The sequence below is a fragment of the Haplochromis burtoni genome, unplaced genomic scaffold, assembly GCF_018398535.1.
Source record: "Haplochromis burtoni strain Fernald_Lab_line unplaced genomic scaffold, NCSU_Asbu1 Contig_50, whole genome shotgun sequence".
NCBI lineage: Eukaryota > Metazoa > Chordata > Actinopteri > Cichliformes > Cichlidae > Haplochromis > Haplochromis burtoni.
The window spans coordinates 1,445,493-1,464,222 of NW_024582411.1; the positions used below are offsets into that span (position 1 = coordinate 1,445,493).

An 18,730-nucleotide genomic window follows, 5' to 3' on the forward strand; every position below is an offset into this window, starting at 1 on the left:
GGCCTGCGAGACTGGGACTATAGCAATTGATTTCACAGCAGGCGTTCACAACTGGTGGTTGCCAGCCAGGAGAATGGGGGAAAAAGCTGATACCTTTGGTCAGGGTTCTTGTCTAATGCAAACAGTGTTATCAGAGGGTGAAGACGAGTCTCCGTGCAGATGTTTGCATGCACTCCAACTTGTTGTGTTTGTGCAGACGCTACTTTAAACCCTGCGCATGCATCTGTGTGGCGTAAAAGGTATATTCTTGGCTTCGCTGGACTGAATGTGGGCCAAGTGAGAGTGCACAACAACAAGAACAAGCAAGGATACAATCAATGACAGGATACAGGAGGACATCAATGCTCCAGTTCATTCCAGCACAAATTACCTGCCGGTCTGCTGGGGAAGCCAGATGACTCAGAAATGAAAACACAGGATACTGGCATACCACAACTGCTGGCTTGCGAGGTGGATCACTTGAGCACTTTGTGACAAAGAATTCGTCATTACTGAATGTTATGAAATACCTTTTTGTGTGAGGAAACTCAGATCTGTGACAAAATGTGTCAAACGTAAGAGGGGAAAAAAAAAAATCCCTTACAGGCTTAACAAACCTACAACAGGATTTTGAAGCTAGATGACAGCAGCTATTCTGTACCTGCCGGGGAGGGGAAAAAAGAAAGAAAAAAAGCTATAAAAAGCTAAGAGAATATATCATGTGTTCATAACGTTTCTTCTACTTGAACTGGCTTGCAGACCTTAACACAGCCTCAGATTCACCTTTCATTTCATTTTGTGCCAGGATATTAACAAACGGCTACAGATGTGATTAAACTGACTCAGCACTGAAGGAAAATTGCCTTAGCTCTGGCTCTGGATCTGCAGGAAAATAAAACCATGGATGCAGTTCAAAGTCTCAAAAGAGAGCCACATGTGCAGTCTCAATCAAGCCCAAACAGCATGAAGGACAAAAAGGGGGGGGGGGGAAGGTGGCAATTTCAATTTGATGTATTTATGCAGCTTTGGTTAAAATGTAGAAATCCATAAGGGCTTGGAACAACACAAGATACTACTATGTACTGTGTGAAACTGCCTGAAAGAAAAAGCCCAACCCTAAATATACGTCCCAGCAACCATGTGTGAACACATGCATGAAGTTATTCAACAGGTCCTTTGTGCATGTTATCATGTTTCAATAGCACTACGTTTAATGTCTCACTGCCAACTGGTATTGCATTAGATGAAAACTGATGGAATGATATATGCTAAATACAGCTAGCTAATAAAAGCATCATTCACTTAACCAACATGGTGCAGTAACAGTGGTCAGAACAACAACGCAGCAAGACGACTGCTGCAGGACAATCAAACCACTTTGGAGAGCGATCCTTAAAGACCATTTCAATCCACAGCTCTCTGGCACTGTCTCAATAAAAACGGAATATGATAAGCTCCACGGAGAAGGGGTTTGTTGTAAGGTTAGTATATCGGATTACCCAAAGTACGTGTTCGGGTTTCTGATTTCAGCATACATTTAAAACACCATACTCTAAAGTAAACACATTTTGGGTTGCTATTTGTCTAACAATTAGACAATAAAGTCTTATCATTTTATTATTTGTTAATTATTGTAAACTGACCACTATGTATTTATACACAAACACAGACTGGCTTGATAGGAACTTGCATGTACATTTGCTTTATTTAGAAATAACAGGAAAGAAAGAAAAATAAATGAATAAATGTGTGAATTCAATTTAACAGCCTCTTACTTTGAACCAGAATATAACACACACTGCGCTTACAGCCTAGTTATGAGTTTCTGACACCTTAAACTGCCGCATGTCACCTGCCAATGGAAAGAGTGCGGCAAGCCAAGATTCACCGCACTCAATATTTAATGTCTTAGTTCAGAATCATCTTCCTTGGGCCAGAAACGCAAGGGCAGGCTGTAAGATGTCACAGGTGCTTTGGGCTTTTCACAGAATAGTGTTGAGAAATATTCTCCAAGATCTGTGCAAGCAGAAGCGTTCAGGCGCTATGCTCGAGTCCTATTCCTGTTATTTTGCATTGGAAATCCTGAACTGCGGTAAACCAGACAGTACTGCGGACAGGACTCTTTGAAACATGGTAACGGACACAAAATTAAGTGGGGCAAATACAATACAATGCTCCGCTTCGTAACCCACTACTGTATTTTTTTCTCAGAGCTATCCTGCTGCACAGCAACACCTGTCTGGCAGATAATCTCCTTGCTGAGAGCAACAATTCATGAACACAATTAACCTGCTCACCTAAAATAGGCCAAGGAGACAAAGAATCTTTACTTGATTACTTATTAAAGGCCGGTTTCTGGCAGAACGGAAAAACTTTAAAAGACGCGTATAATACTTTATAAGTTCCGTGATTTCGGCAACTTCATTACACGTCGTAAAATCTATAAAGGTGCGCGCAAAGCTGTCGAATTGCAGTTTCAAAAACGAACACTTTTCAATGTCTACAAAAGGTATTTGTAACTTTGGGAACACACATTTTTTACATATGTATGACACAAATGTGATACTAGTGCTAATTATTACAAACGTGCTCGTTTTTGTAAAATATTTCTCTTTTTTTTTTAAGCATCAAATCTCAACACGGCTTTTGTGTTCACTGCAATACAACAAAGGAGATTTTGGAGATCTATACGTATAGCAAAAAGTAGTTCAATAGTTGACCTCAACACACACACACACACACACACACACACACACACACCACACACACACACACACACACACACACACACACACAAGAAGACACTTTAGTATAAACTTCAAGTGCTCTGATTGGTTAAAAAGCTCATATATTGATTTTCCGCAGCCAAAACAAAGTCACCAGTGTGCAATAAATACCAGAAGAGGCGATATTTTGACCCGACACTGATTAGACTTCTTATTGAAGTTTGGTTAGTGTTAATGATTGATCAAAGAGATTTCAAAGAAGGTAAGTGAGAACACTTGGGCCGCATTTAGATGTGAGTAATCTGAATTACTTTATGGCTCTTTAGGAGCACTGAATGAGCTCATTAACAGTTAACCCTGAAGATGAATGTATCGAGCACTAGCATTTGTGACTTATATTACAATAGGAGATTGTATTTTACTTGAAGATGATCATAAAAACTAAATGTTCTCCATCTCACAAACATGCAATTAGTCCAGATGCCCGTCTGTCTGCATTCCACTTTTGCTAGTGGACTCTGATCTACTTCTTCCTTAGATTAGTCAAGTTGCCAGCTGCATGTAGCTTTGTTCATAACAATTAATATCATAAAACACTTCCAGGCCACAAAAGACAAACAAAAACCACCACTAGCTCTGTGAACATGGCTGGGCCTCAGAGAGAGTATAACTACAGGAGTAGTAATTTTGTGGGGCGAGGAGCCATAATGGAGCTTCAATGGCCTTCAGTCAAAATAAATGTTAAGGTCCTTTGAGACAGAGTCAGTCTGGACATTATACAGCAGGCCCGATATAGAAAACAGTTATGATAGGCACTTATAAATGGCAGAGGAAGAGGGGTATGAGCGAAAAGTGAAGAGATTTTACCAGTAAGCAGTTTGTAGACATTCCCCATTTCACCCAGTTTCATAGGACTCATTGCACGCAATGCAAATTGTGCTCACAAAGCTGTGTTGAATATTGTAAAGCTGAGGAGGAAATCCATGTCATGTAATCAGCATATTGCTGGTATGGTGTCATGTGTGATCTCATTATGACACCAGGCAAACTTGACACACGAATATATATCTACAAGGGCGACGGTTTAAAGTACATCGAACAGGTCTGGGTTGATGTTAAAAAAGATGAAGATTGTGAGTTACCTTACTGTGCGTTTCACCGTGTTCACAATGAGCTTAAGTTCCCAAGACCACTGACTCATGAGTTTATTTACATCTCCAAATACAGGAGTTTATTAGAGTCCACAGATGGCGACGTGTCTGCGTCAGAAACATTCAGAGTAAAGCGCCAACTCTTAATGCACTGCTCTTTTTCAGACGTTTCTCCTCTATGACATTGTTTCTTTCGTCATCAGATCTCAACGAGCTTTCAAGGGAGTCAAATATTTCTAAGCGCATGCCGCTAAGTTTGCTTAACACAGCAGAGTCAATATTAATAGAGTGCTATTTAAGCCCAGGTTTATACACAGTGCAACCAGCAAGGTAATGATTGACCAGGCTTTGGTCGTGTCAATAGAAAAAAAAAAAAAGAGACAGAAAAAACTATGTCGAGATCTGAGGGTCGTACAATTGTTAACTGGGATAGATAGTGCAGAACCCATAACATTCTTCAACTTAATGTGAAACTGGTGGAGAGACATTTTATTACATGCATTAACTTACAGTCCATCAGTAAAAGATAGCAAGCAGTCTTGTCTTGAGTGCTATTGTTTATTGGATTTACTTTACATTCACTGTCGCAACAGCAAGCTAAAAATATGTTCCTCATCATGTTTTGCTGTTTAATGCAGCTTTTCTATTGTTTTAAATGGCATTTATTTTCTTACTCATCTTGTTCTATCTTGGGGACAGCTCTTTGTGACCGCTTGTGTGAGAAAGGCATTTTACAGACGAGCATTACCGATTAAAAAAAATAAATAAAAAAACAGCAAAAAATTCTGATCGACAGTATATTTTATTTCTGGGCTGGGGTACGACTTAAGCTGATGTGAAGGAGTTAAAAGATAACTGGGGCTTTCTTTCCAAAAAAAAAATCAACTGTGGAAGAGTGGGCCTTATCAGGACCATACCCAACACAGTGAAACCCAGCTTCTCCACTAAACAGACCATGGTGTCGACACACAATTGTGCGATTAACAGGTTTAAAAACAAGTTACCACTGGCCTTAATCTCAAAGGAGTTTTAGCTGATTTATGTGGTGCATAAGAGTTCACGGTCTAGAGTTAGGAGTAAAAAGTTAAATTATATAATTGACAGCAAAAACAAATTGTTATCTTATTATCCTTGTGCATTACTGGGAATGATCAATGCTGCTTACAAAAGCATTGAAGTAAAGTTGCTTTTACTGTAATATTTTTACTATATTTATTATCACTTTTCTCTTATGTCACAGAAGAAATTGTTTAAAAATTAGTATTTAGAGCAGTTTGAACTTTGCCACATAGCGAAATTGGTATGTCCCGGATCTGGCCCACACAATGTGCTTACACATGGTCCACGTACCGCAAAGAATGATGGGACTTTGGTGGCCCAGATCTGGTTTGCCAGAGGTGGCCCACACATGGGCCAGCCTAAGGCCAGTTGCAGACACACTGGTGGTCCTGTGCTGGCCCATGTGTGGACTACCTCTGGCAAACCTGATCTGGGCCACCAAAGGGCCGTCATTCTTTGCGGTATGTGGGCCATGTGTAAGTTGTGTGCAGCCACGGGCCAGTTGTAGACTCACTGCTGGCCCATAACAGTTTCAGCTATGGCCCCAGATGTCAGCCGAATGCGAACCTTAATCAAGCCAAATAATAACAACATGTACCAGAACATGCAAAACAGAGCAAAAGTAACATAACTCTGTTCAGACAGTGAATGAACTGATTCTTACATAGTGCTTTTCTCATGTCCTGGATTACTCAAAATGCTTTATACAACATGCCACATTTACACACTTTCTCTAAACTCAGTGCTTCCTAACTACATTCACACTCTTGACATGCAGACTGGAGGAGCCAGGGATTGAACCACTAACCTTTCGCTCAGTAGGTGGTAAACATGAGTAAACCGTCACTAGGTTTTGGATAAAGTGTACACTCAATAACCTGTCAAACCTGCATTTGAAATGTTGGCTACCATAGCAGTATAGTATTGCAACATGGCATTTGGGTCTTTTAACTAAAATAGGAAAATAGGAACATAAATAGTGCCATCATTGCCAGACCTGGCCCACATCTGGTTGACATACACCCTGCCATGACACCAATCAGTCAGAAGTGCCAGCTTGATGCCAGATCCAGGCCAGACCTGTTTTCTATGGGCCTGGGCCACATAAACCAAACCACAATCGAGCCGGATGTGGCATACCATCACATAGGCAGTACCACCTATGCCAGGCCTGGCCCATATCTGGATGACATACGTCATATCATGCCAGAAGTCAGCCAGCAGTACCGGCTTGGTACAAGATCAAGGCCAGACCTCCTTGCTATGTGGGTTATTGGTTCACAGCAATTACTTGACCATGTGGTGGCCTTCATGTTAAACTTTAGTACTGTTTAATATGAGCAGCCAGTGCAACACATATTTGGTAAAATAAAAGCAATACTGGGTTAAACTTGTTTACTACATTAATGGACTCCTGAATCTAGGAAAGCACCTAATGAAAAAGATGTTAATATTCTGGTAAATATGCTAGGGCAGGGAGAAAAGGCAGAGAAGGTCTTCATTGCTGCACATTTCCAGTGATTGAGCCAGCGAAATGATATAACACAATTTGTGAGCATCCATTTGGGTAATAGTTTCAAAGTTTGACACAAACCAAAACCACAGCATGACAATTTGAAATAACAAGAGGAAGCATTTCACAATTCTGGACAGAGGTTGCAATGGAAGTGCGACATTGTAAAACAACCTAAATGTTTCAACTTTTCAACTTTTTCTCTCCAACTTATTGCAAATTGCAAAACGTTTCTACAGAAAGATGATAAATATACTTTCAGGCAATGTGTCATTATTGCATGTTATCTTGAGTCATGATCGTTTCTCTTCATGATCAGCCGCAGTAAAGTTGAGCGTTGAATTCTGCACCACGACCTTCATGTTTATTTAAGAACATGTTTTTCAGTCTAAGATCATTGTAAAAGCAGCGTTTGCCAGGAAAATCAGTTGTTGATTTACAGAATTATGGCATTTTGGTTTTGTGTTTTACAAAGACCCATAAATTAAATTACTAATTATATTATTTTCCCATTATCGACTCACACTTTCAGGTTAAAACTGGCAACAGATTTCCAATTAAGATTCTTAATGATGCAAAGTTTCCGCACGAGCATGAATGAAGCCACCCACTTAATTCGTTTGCTGAAACCCACTGCTATGAGAAAATGGTAGCATACTATTCTTAACCTTAAAAACTGATATTAGCTTTGCACACCCCCTGTTGGATGAAATCGCTTCCAAAAGATATTTCTACATATGACAGTTTTGGGAGACTTATTTTTTCCACTTTTCTCACTAGTATCATGCAAAGCAGCATGCTCCCACATGTGTGTCCTATTGTATGGATAAACTCATTCATGTAATTAACAGGGTACTACAAAATGACGCTGTTTTTGTTTTGTGTTTTTCTAAATTTACACCTAGTTAAGTTCATTTAAGTTAGGCTATGCTATGTAAAAGCTTGCATGAGGCTCTCACAGTTCATGTCCATGATCCCATTACAGCGTTGCTTTGGGGGCAGTGCCCTGTATATGTAGTGCTTCGGGGGGCGGGGGTCACTGATGGCCTATTCAAACAACCCCCAGAACATAGATATCACCGTTTTTCAGCTGCCAGGGAATTGGTAAACTGGTCTGACCGGTGTGCATGCAGCTGCCCAGGGCTTTAGTTTTGAGAAAAGATAATAATAATTGAAAAAACATTCCACGTTGCTTCAAGGTCCAATCCCACGACACAGTACACACAGGAAATATCTATAAATTATCTATAAGAGATTCAGTACCTCACGTTATTTTGAGCAGGCGTTTTAGAGATGGTTTACAGATGAATGAGAGTGAAGGAGGGAGTTCAGCCACCGCACAAAAAAACCTCCAAAAAACACACCCACGCACACACTTGTTTAAACCCTTAGACCAAACGCGGCAGGCGGTCAGTCGCACATGTAAACTCCGAAAAGTGGCAAATGAGAGTGACAAGCGAGAGAGAAAGTGAATAAAGAATGTTTACCTTTAGAGTACAAGGATCTGGGTGAATTCAGGTCGAGGTCCCCGCTGAAAAGGGAGATAAAGTCAGAGGGCATTGCAATCCCTCAGTGTGAGGAAACCGGACACCGTCAAACACAGCGTCGCTAAAACGTTTGATTGTTTCTCCGAACAGAAAGCCCCAAAACTTTGAACGGGACAGCGGTCGCTACTAGCGTGAGAGTGTCCTTAGAGCTGGTTAACTGCCCCCGCCGCTACTCTGCTGTAGAGTATCCCCTCGGGCTGCCAACGACGCATGTTTGTTGTCAGCGGACCAGCCGAGATCACTGGCTCACGTGGATAGTCACGCCCACAGCCGTGACGCAACACGTAAAAAGTGCCGTCGGGGATACGTAAGATCGTTGGGAGTTGTGTAGTAGCTTACCAGAGACACGAGCGTTTTATTTATATGCAGATTAATATTCCCTTTATTATGGGATTTAAATACTGTAACTTTTCAAATAATACTTTTCCAATAACCTACAAATGCGTTTATTTTGTAAGCTACACTCTAAAGACGTCTCTTTTTATTTTAAACCCCAAAACACTAGTGAAAGACCATCTCTGAATCGAGGAGGGTACATCTTTCTCCGTCTTACAATGCTGTGATTGCAGCCATTCCCCAACTCTCTGTGAATGGTACTCATGGTCTTTGATCATTGAACTTTGATCAGTGGTTGTTGATCAATGGTTATGACAATTTGCATATTAATGATCAAGAAACTGACCTCCCAGCCCATTGTTCCTTCGGTGGTGCTAGTTTCAGTCATTATGCAAATGTACTGTTTATAAGACGTTTATAAGATTGGGGAAACCTGCAGTCAGCTGAGACTGAAGAAGTCACGTTTCTCCCACTGAAAACGCTATGTCCAGATGAACAGAATCAACTTTTGAGGATGTTTAATTTAACTAATTTATAATTATATTGCACAGACTGAAGAAATTCGTGTCTGAATGTGCAGAATATGAATGTGTGTAAAAGAATTAAGACAGCATATGAATAGAAAATAGTATAGATTAATAATGGAAATACAAGCTAAATGTTTTGGGGAACCCAAAATCCAAGAAAAGAACAGAAACAGCGAGCAACAAAACACCATACTGTAGTTCATTATCGAAGTGGCTGGGAACCCCTTTGAGTTGTCCTGTGGGCAGCCCTATGGAAGTCCTGCTCTCAAGATCACCCTTGGGTAAAGGCATTACCTCTAAGATTTATCACTTATTGCAAGAACGGTCAGCTGACCCTCTCCTTAAAGTTAAGGGCTATTGGGCCCAGGACATGGCATTGGACATATCTTCAGTTGAATGGGATTCATGTTTTCAAAATGTTAATACTATGTATAAAGAAACAGGCAGTAGATTTATTCAACTTAAGACAATCCATAGGTGGCATCGAACACCGCAACAATTGTATAAATGGAACCTGGCCTCTACGGACGAATGTTGGAGATGTGATGGTCAAAATGCTTTGATTTTACATATCTTATGGAGCTGTTCGGCACTTCGGGATTGGTGGATTTGTTTTGTTTTTTGTTGTTGTTGTGTTTTGTTGTTGTTTTGTTTTTGTTTGTTTGTTTTTTAAACTATTTATTTATGTAGTTATCCTTAAGCTCTGTTATTAAAGTTTAAAATGAAATAAATAAAAATTGTTGATGAAAAAAAAAAGTTTAAACTTCAAAGCTCATGCATACATGCACATCCAGTGCTCAGTGTCTAATTGTGTGTTTGTGTTTTTACCTTTTTGCAGTAGCGTAGTGAAACATTTGGGCGGTGGATAAATAATGGAAAATAAAATTCAGACTACAGACGGCTTCAGGTGAGTACACGTGGTGCACAAGGACCAAAGCTCACCTTCTCAACCTGGACAAAATGAATTATTTTACACTGATACTGTAAACTTTTGTTTGTGTGTCAGGTTTCCATACATCGGAAACAGCTGCTGCATCTGTAATTCTGTTCATCCTGAGGAGAGTCCACACTCTACATCAGATCCTTGGCTCGCCTATAATGACGCACAGGTGCTGCACACAACTGGATCTGCAGCTTGTGAGGAACAGCAGCACTCAGCCTACATCCTGTTTTACAAGAGAAACGTAAGAAGACACAGCATCTCATCCTGAAGTGAGAGAATGGCACGCCAGCTGCAGCCTAATCCAATCTCTCTTCTTTTCTTTTTTCGGTGCCCAGACACCCTTCAGTTTCATCATGTCATCCCTAACAATAGCTGTAGAGTTGGATGGAGGATGAAGACAGCAGAGAGCAAAAGAAACAGGTAAGAGCAGACAGGTAGTCAGAGTTAACAAAAACTTTTAAAGCCAGTGTAGCTTCTGTTTTGAACACATTTATTGATGACAATTTTACATAAATAAGCAGTGTGTTATACTGTTATCAGATGTGGAGTCTCACTAACCACTTTAATAGTGACTTGTGTCCCAAATACTGTTTATTTGTCTTAGTTACAGATAGTGAAATAAAAATGGAAAATGATTGTTTCATAATTGTATACTCAGCTTGGTCGAGAACGAGGGGCAGGATTTTGAATTGATGCCATTGGTGCATCTACTAAAGTTCTGGGGTCAGTTTGAATATCAGTGACCTTGACCTCAAGTTGGTCAAGTTTTCTGAAAATCTTGTGAATGCTACAACTCTGTGACGAGAAGTAAGTCTCCTAGGTCTTTAAATTTGTATATAGGTGATCTACTAGGAAGCTGAAGGGTTGCACTGCGGGCCATCTGTAGAGGTGTAGAGTCAACAACCTGTCTCTGAACGTGGACAAAACAAAAGAGATTGTTGACTTCAGGAGAGCACAGTGGGATCACTGCCCACTTAACATGAATGGATCCTCTGTGGAGGTCGTCAAGAGCACCAGATTTCTTGGTGTCCACCTGGCGGAGAACCTCTCCTGCTCCCTCAACACCAGCTCCATAACCAAGAAGGCCCAGCAGCGTCTCTACTTCAAGCAGAAGCTGAGGAAAGCCCATCTCCCACCATCCATTCTCACCACCTTTTACAGTGGGACTAACAAGAGCATCCTAAGTAGCTGCATCACTGTCTGGTATGGTAACTGCAGCGTATTAGATCGCAGTACCCTACAACGGATTGTGAGAGCAGCTGAGAAGATCATTGGAGTCCCTCTCCCCTCCTTATAACACCCGCTTGCTGGAGGACCCCACACAGCCTTCAAACACACTCTTCACCCTGCTGCCTTCTGGAAAGAGGTCCCAGAACATCCGGGCCCTCACTACCAAACTACGGAAAAGTTTCTTCCCACAAGCCGTCAGACCCCTGAACACTCAGTGACTGCACTGGCACACGCACACCTTCACACATGTCACTACCAAGCACTTATCTGCAGTATCTCACACTCATACACATACATACAGACACCAAGTTACTTTTGCACAATACTCAGCATTTTGCACATTTCCATTGTCTTGTGTCTGTATCGTCCTGTTCTGTCTAGTTTTGCACTGTTTTGTCTTGTTTATTTTTGCAATTTATGCACACTGCACTTTATGTAGTCCTGGGTTTGTCCGTATATGTCATATATAGCACCAGGGTCTCGGAGGAACGCGTCTCATTTCACTCTGTACAGTACCTCTGCACGTGGTTAAAATGACAATAAAAGCCACTTGACTTGACCTGTTTTTGTAGCAGTTGCTTGGAGACGAGTGCCATACAGTTCAAATGAGCATACATTCCAAAATATGCAAATGAGCCCCATACATCATAATGCTGATGTTTGCTGTTCAGGGTATGAACGTTCTATGCTGAAAGTTTATAAATATACAACCTTTGACTGCTTGTTTTCAGTTGAACTTTTGCAAAGCTGAGGAGATTTTGGCTGCGATCACATCAAGTCCAAAGATGTTTAAACTTCTTTTTCACAGAAAGGTAAGTTTGAAGAGACTCGCAGCACATTTCTCTGAATATTTTCTTATGGTAAACAAGCATTTTTGAAACTTTTAAGGAAGCTTCTTGGATGATTTCTGTAAAAACTGAATTTTGAATCCAAATGAAGGATATTGTATTTTCTTACCATATACTTTGTTTTATGCCATTACTGATGTTGGTTTTCTTGTTTCTAAACAGAAATCACACAAACAAAACGTGGCAGAGAAGGAAATTCCTTCTACGTCTCATCAGAGGTAAAGAAATGCGCCACTCTTTAATGCTGCTGGAGATATTTATAGCAGTGGTTTAGTTGGAGCTTTTTATTTCCCTTTTATTGGTGTTTTGTATTTACATCTTTTTTACTACTTCTAGTCTTGTCTATAATTTATATTGATTCAGAGATTAGCGTTTGAAAATGTAGAGTGTAAATGTACAAAATACATGATTTTGTTCCATTACAGTTATTAATTTTTATCTGCAATCTCCAGCATGTACTCCTTGTTAAAAATTTCCACTTTGAAAAATAACATTTACACTTTTGTCCTCATCAGCATCCCGGATGCTTGTGTTGCTGAAAATGGTCAAAAGAAGAAGAGAAAATGGAGACACCTCTGCTGTTCCTCGGTTTGCTTTTACACAAAACATATGAAATGCACATTCTCTTTAAATTGCACTTGTTAATTTAAAGTGACTTTACTTTTTTAATAAACTTATGTTTGTTCGTCCTCTGCAGCAAACTGACAGCGATGCAGAGGCAGAGAGCAACACTGTGAAGACACAAAAAAAGTGTCGCTGGTTTCTTTTTAAATTCTGGAAGGTATGTTTTATGGAAAGAGTCACTGTCATCAAGCATTTACTCATCACAGTTAAATGCGAAGAATTAAGAGCAATTTAGCACATCTATGTCCTCAAATTAAGTTCAAAGATGTTTAAACGTTTTTTTTTCACAGAAAGGTAAGTTTGAAGAGACTTGCAGGATGTTTCTCTAAATATTTTTTATGGTAAATAAGCATTTTTGAAGCTTTTAATGAAGCTTCATGGATGATTTCTGTAAATGGTAAATGGCCTGTATTTATATAGCGCTTACTAGTCCCTAAGGACCCCAAAGCGCTTTACATATCCAGTCATCCACCCATTCACACACACATTCACACACTGGTGATGGCAAGCTACATTGTAGCCACAGCCACCCTGGGGCCACTGACAGAGGTAAAAACTGTAAAAACTGAATTTTGATCAGAACCAAATGAAGGATTTTGTATTTCATAGGACAAACTTTAAAACTCAATTTAAAGCATGAATAAATTGTTTTTATTTTATTTAAAGATATTCCTATATATCTGCTTCATGAGCTGACAGCTCACTAAAGTGATAAATAATATGAAATAATACCAAATTTTCTAACTGGACACTTTTCATGGAGAGACTCCCTTGGTATGTTTGTTTTATGCCATTACTGATGTTGGTTTTCTTGTTTCTAAACAGAAATTACACAAACAAAACGTGGCAGAGAAGGAAATTCCTTCTACGTCTCATCAGAGGTAAAGAAATGCGCCGCTCTTTAATGCTGCTGGAGATATTTATAGCAGTGGTTTAGTTGGAGCTGTTTTATTTCCCTTTTATTGGCATTTTTCTTCCACCTTGTGTATTTACATCTTTTTTACTACTTTTGGACGTCCTCCAAAATGTTTCAACTTCAAAGCTCATGCATACATGCACATACACTGCTCAGAATCTTGACATCTTTCCTAATTTTGTGTTTGTGTTTTTACCTTTTTGGAGCAGTGTAGCATGCGGTGGGAAAAAAATAGAAAGTCAAACTGGGACTATAGACTGCTTCGGGTGAGTACACGTGGTGCACAAAGACCAAAGCTCACTTTGTCAAAGTGGAGAAAATGAATTATTTTACACTGATACTGTAAACGTTGCGCGTGTGTGTCAGGTTTCCAAACATCGGAAACACCTGCTACATGAACTCCTGCCTGCAGAGCCTCCTCAACATTGAGGAGTTCATAAGAGACATCAGGCGTCAGGGGGTTTTGTGGAGCACAGATCCAGAAGCTCAGCTCTTAAGGTGCGCTACGTCAACCTTCTACTTTCTTCAAAAACCTGAAGAACAAAGAGATCTAACAGCAGAAATGTCTGTTTACCCTTTCCTTTCTACAGAAGGCTATTGATGTCAGGGACTGTCATGAGTCAACAGATTATGGCCTTAAAGATCACCACCTAAGAGCTTTTAAGAAGGCATTCAGCAATCAAGCTCCTGAATACACCGGCAGTGCACAGAAAGTGCGTCAGCTATTTGGACATTTCGTTTTTTGCTTTACCTTCTGATTTTGATGTACTGTTTTAAATCTCTCTGCTTTTCTTTCAGGACGCTCATGAATTCCTAACATTGTTCCTCGATGAGGTCAAAAGGCTCCACCTCACCTGGAGAGGAACGCAGCTCTCCTGGGCCAAAGTTATACCTGCCCAGTAGAAGAGCATCACATTTTTAAAATGGAAAACATGAGGACATGCAAGAGGTAAGCCTGTCTTTCAGAAACGCAGAGCTGGTTGCAATATTTTCATATACCTCTTTTCCACCTACCTGATCTTTACTTTAACTACGTTACTCCTGAAATGTGTAGCTGTGGTCACCAATCATCACAGCACGAGGACTTCACCAGCTTGTCTCTTGACCTTGTTCCAGAGGGGTCTATTATAAACATGTTAGAGACATACTTGAAGGTAAGATCACAAATTCCAATAGAGTTGTCGTATCAGCGATCTTAACACACCTTTTTTGTTAGTGTTTGTGTGTATGTGTGTGTGCATATGTTGAGATTTCTTTCTACCATAAAGCCTGTTTTCTCTGTGCTGTTGTTCAGGAACAAGAAATAGAATTTCGCTGTGATTGTGGAGGGACGGCCTCAGAACTGAAGTCGTCTTTTGATACACTGCCAAGGTGAGTAAGGTCACATCAGAATTGATCGACTGACCAGGTTTCCAAACTGTGGCGCATCAAATATCAGAGTTTTTCGAGACAATACTTGAGCAGTCGTTTTCTCCCATCTTCTGTTTGTGTTTGACACTCATTCTTCTTATTTTCTACCTTGTTTGTGTTTTTTTTCTTTTCTGCCAGAGTTCTGATCTTGCATCTGAAGAGGTTTGGCTTTACACAAACCTACAAGATTAAGAAGGTGGATGACCCCGTCAGGCTGCAGAGGGACTTGGTGGTGCCATCCAATCAGGTAAAAACAGACTGCAGAACGTCTCAGGCTACGTCCACACTAGCCCGGATAGATTTGAAAACTCCGTGTCCACACTAGCGTTTTCAGTCATTTTCAAATAGTTGTGCGTCTGCATTGAAACGGCCGAAAACGCTTACGTTCCAGTCCTGCGCATGCGCAAAAGTGAGTGAGAATTACAGAATTTGAAGAAAAGCTATCCGGAGCATGTACAAACTGATATTAATCTTTTTTAGGGCTGTCAAAGTTGAGAGCAATCAAAACAACTGCTGTATAATGCACTCGGCTATCTTTGTTTAATTGCTCACATGACTGCATCACATGACTAAAATGCGTCATCGTTTTAGAAAGTCTGCGTTTTCGAGTGTCCACACTGCGACGGGACAACTCCGTTTTGAAATGTATGCGTTTTCGAGAGCGTTTTCAAGATGCTGTGTTTTTCCTTGAGGAAAACGCCGTCTCAGTGTGGACGGGAGGTCAAAGCGGAGAGAAAACGATGTGTTTTCAAACGAAAACGCATTAGTGTGGACGTAGCCTCAGCAAATCAGCTTAATTATGGCACTGATGTGAGACTTTATGAAACTAACACTCTTTGGATTTGTTCCTTCTCAGGGTGGTGGCTGTTATAGTCTTGTCAGCATCATCAGTCATTATGGAGGCACAGAGTCAGGTAAAACAACAGACTTGTGACAAACAGAAAATGAAAACTTGCTACTTTTCAGTGAAGGACTCACACACAAAAGCTTTTGATGTTCTAAGAAGCACTAAGTCAAAATCACTGTTTGCTTGAATCAGTTGACTTCCAGAAGTTGGATTCATTTGTCTTAATGTGATTTCAGGACACTACATCTGTAGTTCTGTCCATCCTGAGGAGAGTCAGCACTCTACATCAGATCGCTGGCTCACCTATAATGACGCACAGGTGCTCCACACAACTGGATCTGCAGTTTGTGAGGAACAGCAGCACTCGGCCTACATGCTGTTTTACAAGAGAAACGTAAGAAGACACAGCATCTCATCCTGAAGTGAGAGAATTTTTAAATGTCCTGTTACCTTGTTAACCAGTTTTGTCTTCATTCTCAGTTCTGAAACAGGAAATGGAAGGAAGGAAGGAAGTTAAGGTCATCATCATGCTGAGAAGGAAAAGCAGTCGTCCCAGCCCACCATCGCACACTGGAGGACAAGTATAGGTAAGTATTGCCCTCAGGAGGAAGGGTCCTCCCAGAGAGCCTGGTCCTCCCAAGATTTCTTCCTCCAGGAGGGAGTTTTTTCTTGCCACCGTCGCCCCACATTCACTGGTCTCATCAGCAGGGACATTTTTAACATCCTAAGACCTGAACTCTTTCATGGCATGCATTTTTAATTTCTCTGTGCCATTTGGGTTGATTGGGACCTGATGAATGTAAAAACAAAGACATCAGATTCGGAAATCTACTAGTAGTGCACCACTACTAGAGATCGTCCTTTACTAGACCAGTGTTTGGCTTGCTCTCTGGGAACAACAAATTAGTGCTGTCAGCGTTAACGTCATTTTACTAATGACGTTTACGCTGACATCACTAATTTGTTGTTATTATTATTAATATTATTATTAATTTATTTGTAAAATAAATTAAATTAAAAAAACAAAGAAACAATTTGATTCTTTATGTTATTTTGTTTTATTAAAATCAAAATAACAACAAAACAAAAATAACTAATAAAAAAATATTAAAAGTATTCAGCAGTGTTTTGTGAAATTTGTAATGAGCCTTAGTTAAGTTGATGTCACAGAAGTTTCTGAATCATTTAGATTGTTCAACAAACTGATTCACTCAGGTAAAGATGGTAAGCTGGAGCAATGGTACCCTTGGAGTTCAGTTTAAGTTTTCAGACAAATATTCCCTCGATCAGTTGCAGCTTCTGCTTTTAAATAAATGATTTAGCTGCAAATGTTTAGCTGCAGGTAGCAAAGTCCAAAAGTGACAACATTTCCACTGCAGTCTCTCCAGAAATGGCTTATAAAACTTTTGACCAAATTAGACATTTATCCTTGGATCATTGACAACCCTGTAGGGTGAAAATCTTTAATTGTACCTTTTATAACATTTTAACAAGTTACTGTCTCCTGCTGCATGTTTCCTGTTTTGGCTGAACTTCATCAGCTCAAAAAACTCACCGTGCTGTGGTGTACTAAATGGCCTCATGTACAGGACACACTGAAGGCAGGTTTGCAACGTTTAATCAACAAAGTCAAGATCAGTTAACAACAGCTGAACTAAAGACTTTCTTTTTCTCATCGATAAAATGAGGTCCATGCCAATGCGCTCAAATGGCACCTCCATTAATGGTGAGGGGCATAAAGGTGGTTTTTGAATGACCAGCTGGTTCACCAGCTGACACCACTGGACGCACACCATTGGTGCACATCCAAACATGCAAAAAATGCAAGATGGTGGTGCGCACAGATACAGCGGCTCTATGCTCTCGACACACTAAACGTGGTCTGTCCCTACTCGTTACAACATGTGGAAATGTCAGTGCTGTCAGGGCGCACTATTTGACTATCAGCTCTCATCATTTGATCAAAGGGCCAGTTGCATAATGCTATTATCTTCTGTGTAGCGAATTGCTGGAACGGGCAACCCAAACGCCACGTGTCCCTGTTTGTGGTGTGTGCAGGCCTTTAACACAGAGCAATATGAAAGAAAGTCATCTTTCATTGTTGTCTCCAGCGTGTTAAAAGAGAGATCGAGCTCAGTGATGAGTTTTGAAGCGGCTGCAGGGACTTCTCCAAGGTTTTGGCTCGAACAGTCGAAGGATGTTGTTCACAGTGGTGACACTGTTGACTGGTGATTGACAAGCACTGAGATACTAACATGACAAACACAAGAAACATCATGACTTATTCTCCTGAGTGCCTGCAAAACACAAACACAAAATCAAACTCAAAGCTTTTCTCTCAGATGCTGGTGTGGCACAATCTAATGATAAAAAAGGTCATGCTAACAGCTTTTGGAGCACAAAATGCATTACAGGTAAACCCAGTACCCAAACATGTTAACAAGGATAAAGAAAAAATCTGAAACAAAAGCAGGTAGTGTGGTGATTTATGTTGTGAGGATGCTTTCACTCCCATCAAAGTCCCCAGTGTTGAGAACCCAAATGAGCCCAAAAACCTCAAGTGGCTGCAACCAACAGCGAACGTCAAGAAGTGGATACTTGCATGTTGAGCCAGAAACATGCAGAAAACCCAAAAGAGGCAAGACAGCACATCTTGGTCCCACTCAGGCAGTACGAACACCTGGAAAGAGGAGCCCACAGTTCAGACCCAAGGACACCAGCCAGTTATAAGTCTAGTTTTAATTTTCATTTTAGTGTTATGGCCTTTCTAAGGGTGGCCAGACCATAATATAAGGGTGATCCACCCCTGTCTGACCCCAAGCAGCACATCACACAACCAGTACAATTTTGATGGTGATTTTTTTTCACAGTGATTGAATTCTAACAAAGGAAAGGAGCGAACTATAGCTTCGGGGTGGACCCCAAAACAACAAACAAAAGGGACCGTATCTAAAGGATGTACAAAACTTATTTATGAAAAGAATAAAACCAAATGACAATGTCTTATCTCCCTAACTAAGAAAAACATGAGAAAAGGGTAATCAAATAAAAAGGCAGTCCACCCCTACATACCC

General features: G+C 40.4%; 2 protein-coding genes across 8 annotated transcripts in view; one reads left to right on the plus strand and one right to left on the minus strand.

The window, feature by feature from the left end:
* The window catches only part of nfat5b (nuclear factor of activated T cells 5b), a 37,177-nt gene extending 28,950 nt beyond the window's left edge, over nt 1-8,227 (minus strand). For all 6 annotated transcript variants that reach the window (XM_042220545.1, XM_014335906.2, XM_014335911.2 and 3 more), the window contains exon 1: nt 7,916-8,227. In XM_042220545.1, coding sequence (XP_042076479.1) covers nt 7,916-7,988 — 73 coding nt within the window. In that variant the 5' untranslated portion in view covers nt 7,989-8,227. The remainder of the gene's footprint in view (nt 1-7,915) is intronic.
* Nucleotides 8,228-9,623: 1,396 nt separating this feature from the next.
* On the plus strand, nt 9,624-16,194 carry LOC102297999 (ubiquitin carboxyl-terminal hydrolase 37-like). Of its 2 annotated transcripts, XR_006054375.1 has the most exons (13): nt 9,624-9,745; nt 9,845-10,022; nt 10,117-10,201; nt 11,743-11,823; nt 12,022-12,077; nt 12,375-12,447; nt 12,557-12,640; nt 13,309-13,364; nt 13,609-13,665; nt 13,766-13,897; nt 13,990-14,112; nt 14,198-14,348; nt 14,454-14,553. XR_006054375.1 is itself a non-coding variant. In XM_042220548.1 (7 exons), the coding sequence occupies exons 1-7, from the start codon at nt 14,323-14,325 to the stop codon at nt 16,140-16,142; spliced, it is 534 nt and encodes a 177-aa protein (XP_042076482.1). In that variant the 5' UTR covers nt 14,252-14,322; the 3' UTR covers nt 16,143-16,194. The 2 variants fall into 2 exon arrangements, 1 of the variants encoding a protein (XP_042076482.1); XM_042220548.1 differs by lacking the exons at nt 9,624-9,745; nt 9,845-10,022; nt 10,117-10,201; ... (6 more) ...; nt 13,766-13,897; nt 13,990-14,112 and adding exons at nt 14,694-14,770; nt 14,948-15,056; nt 15,666-15,723; nt 15,893-16,050; nt 16,137-16,194 and having other exon boundaries at nt 14,252-14,348.
* The last annotated feature ends 2,536 nt before the right edge of the window (nt 16,195-18,730 follow it).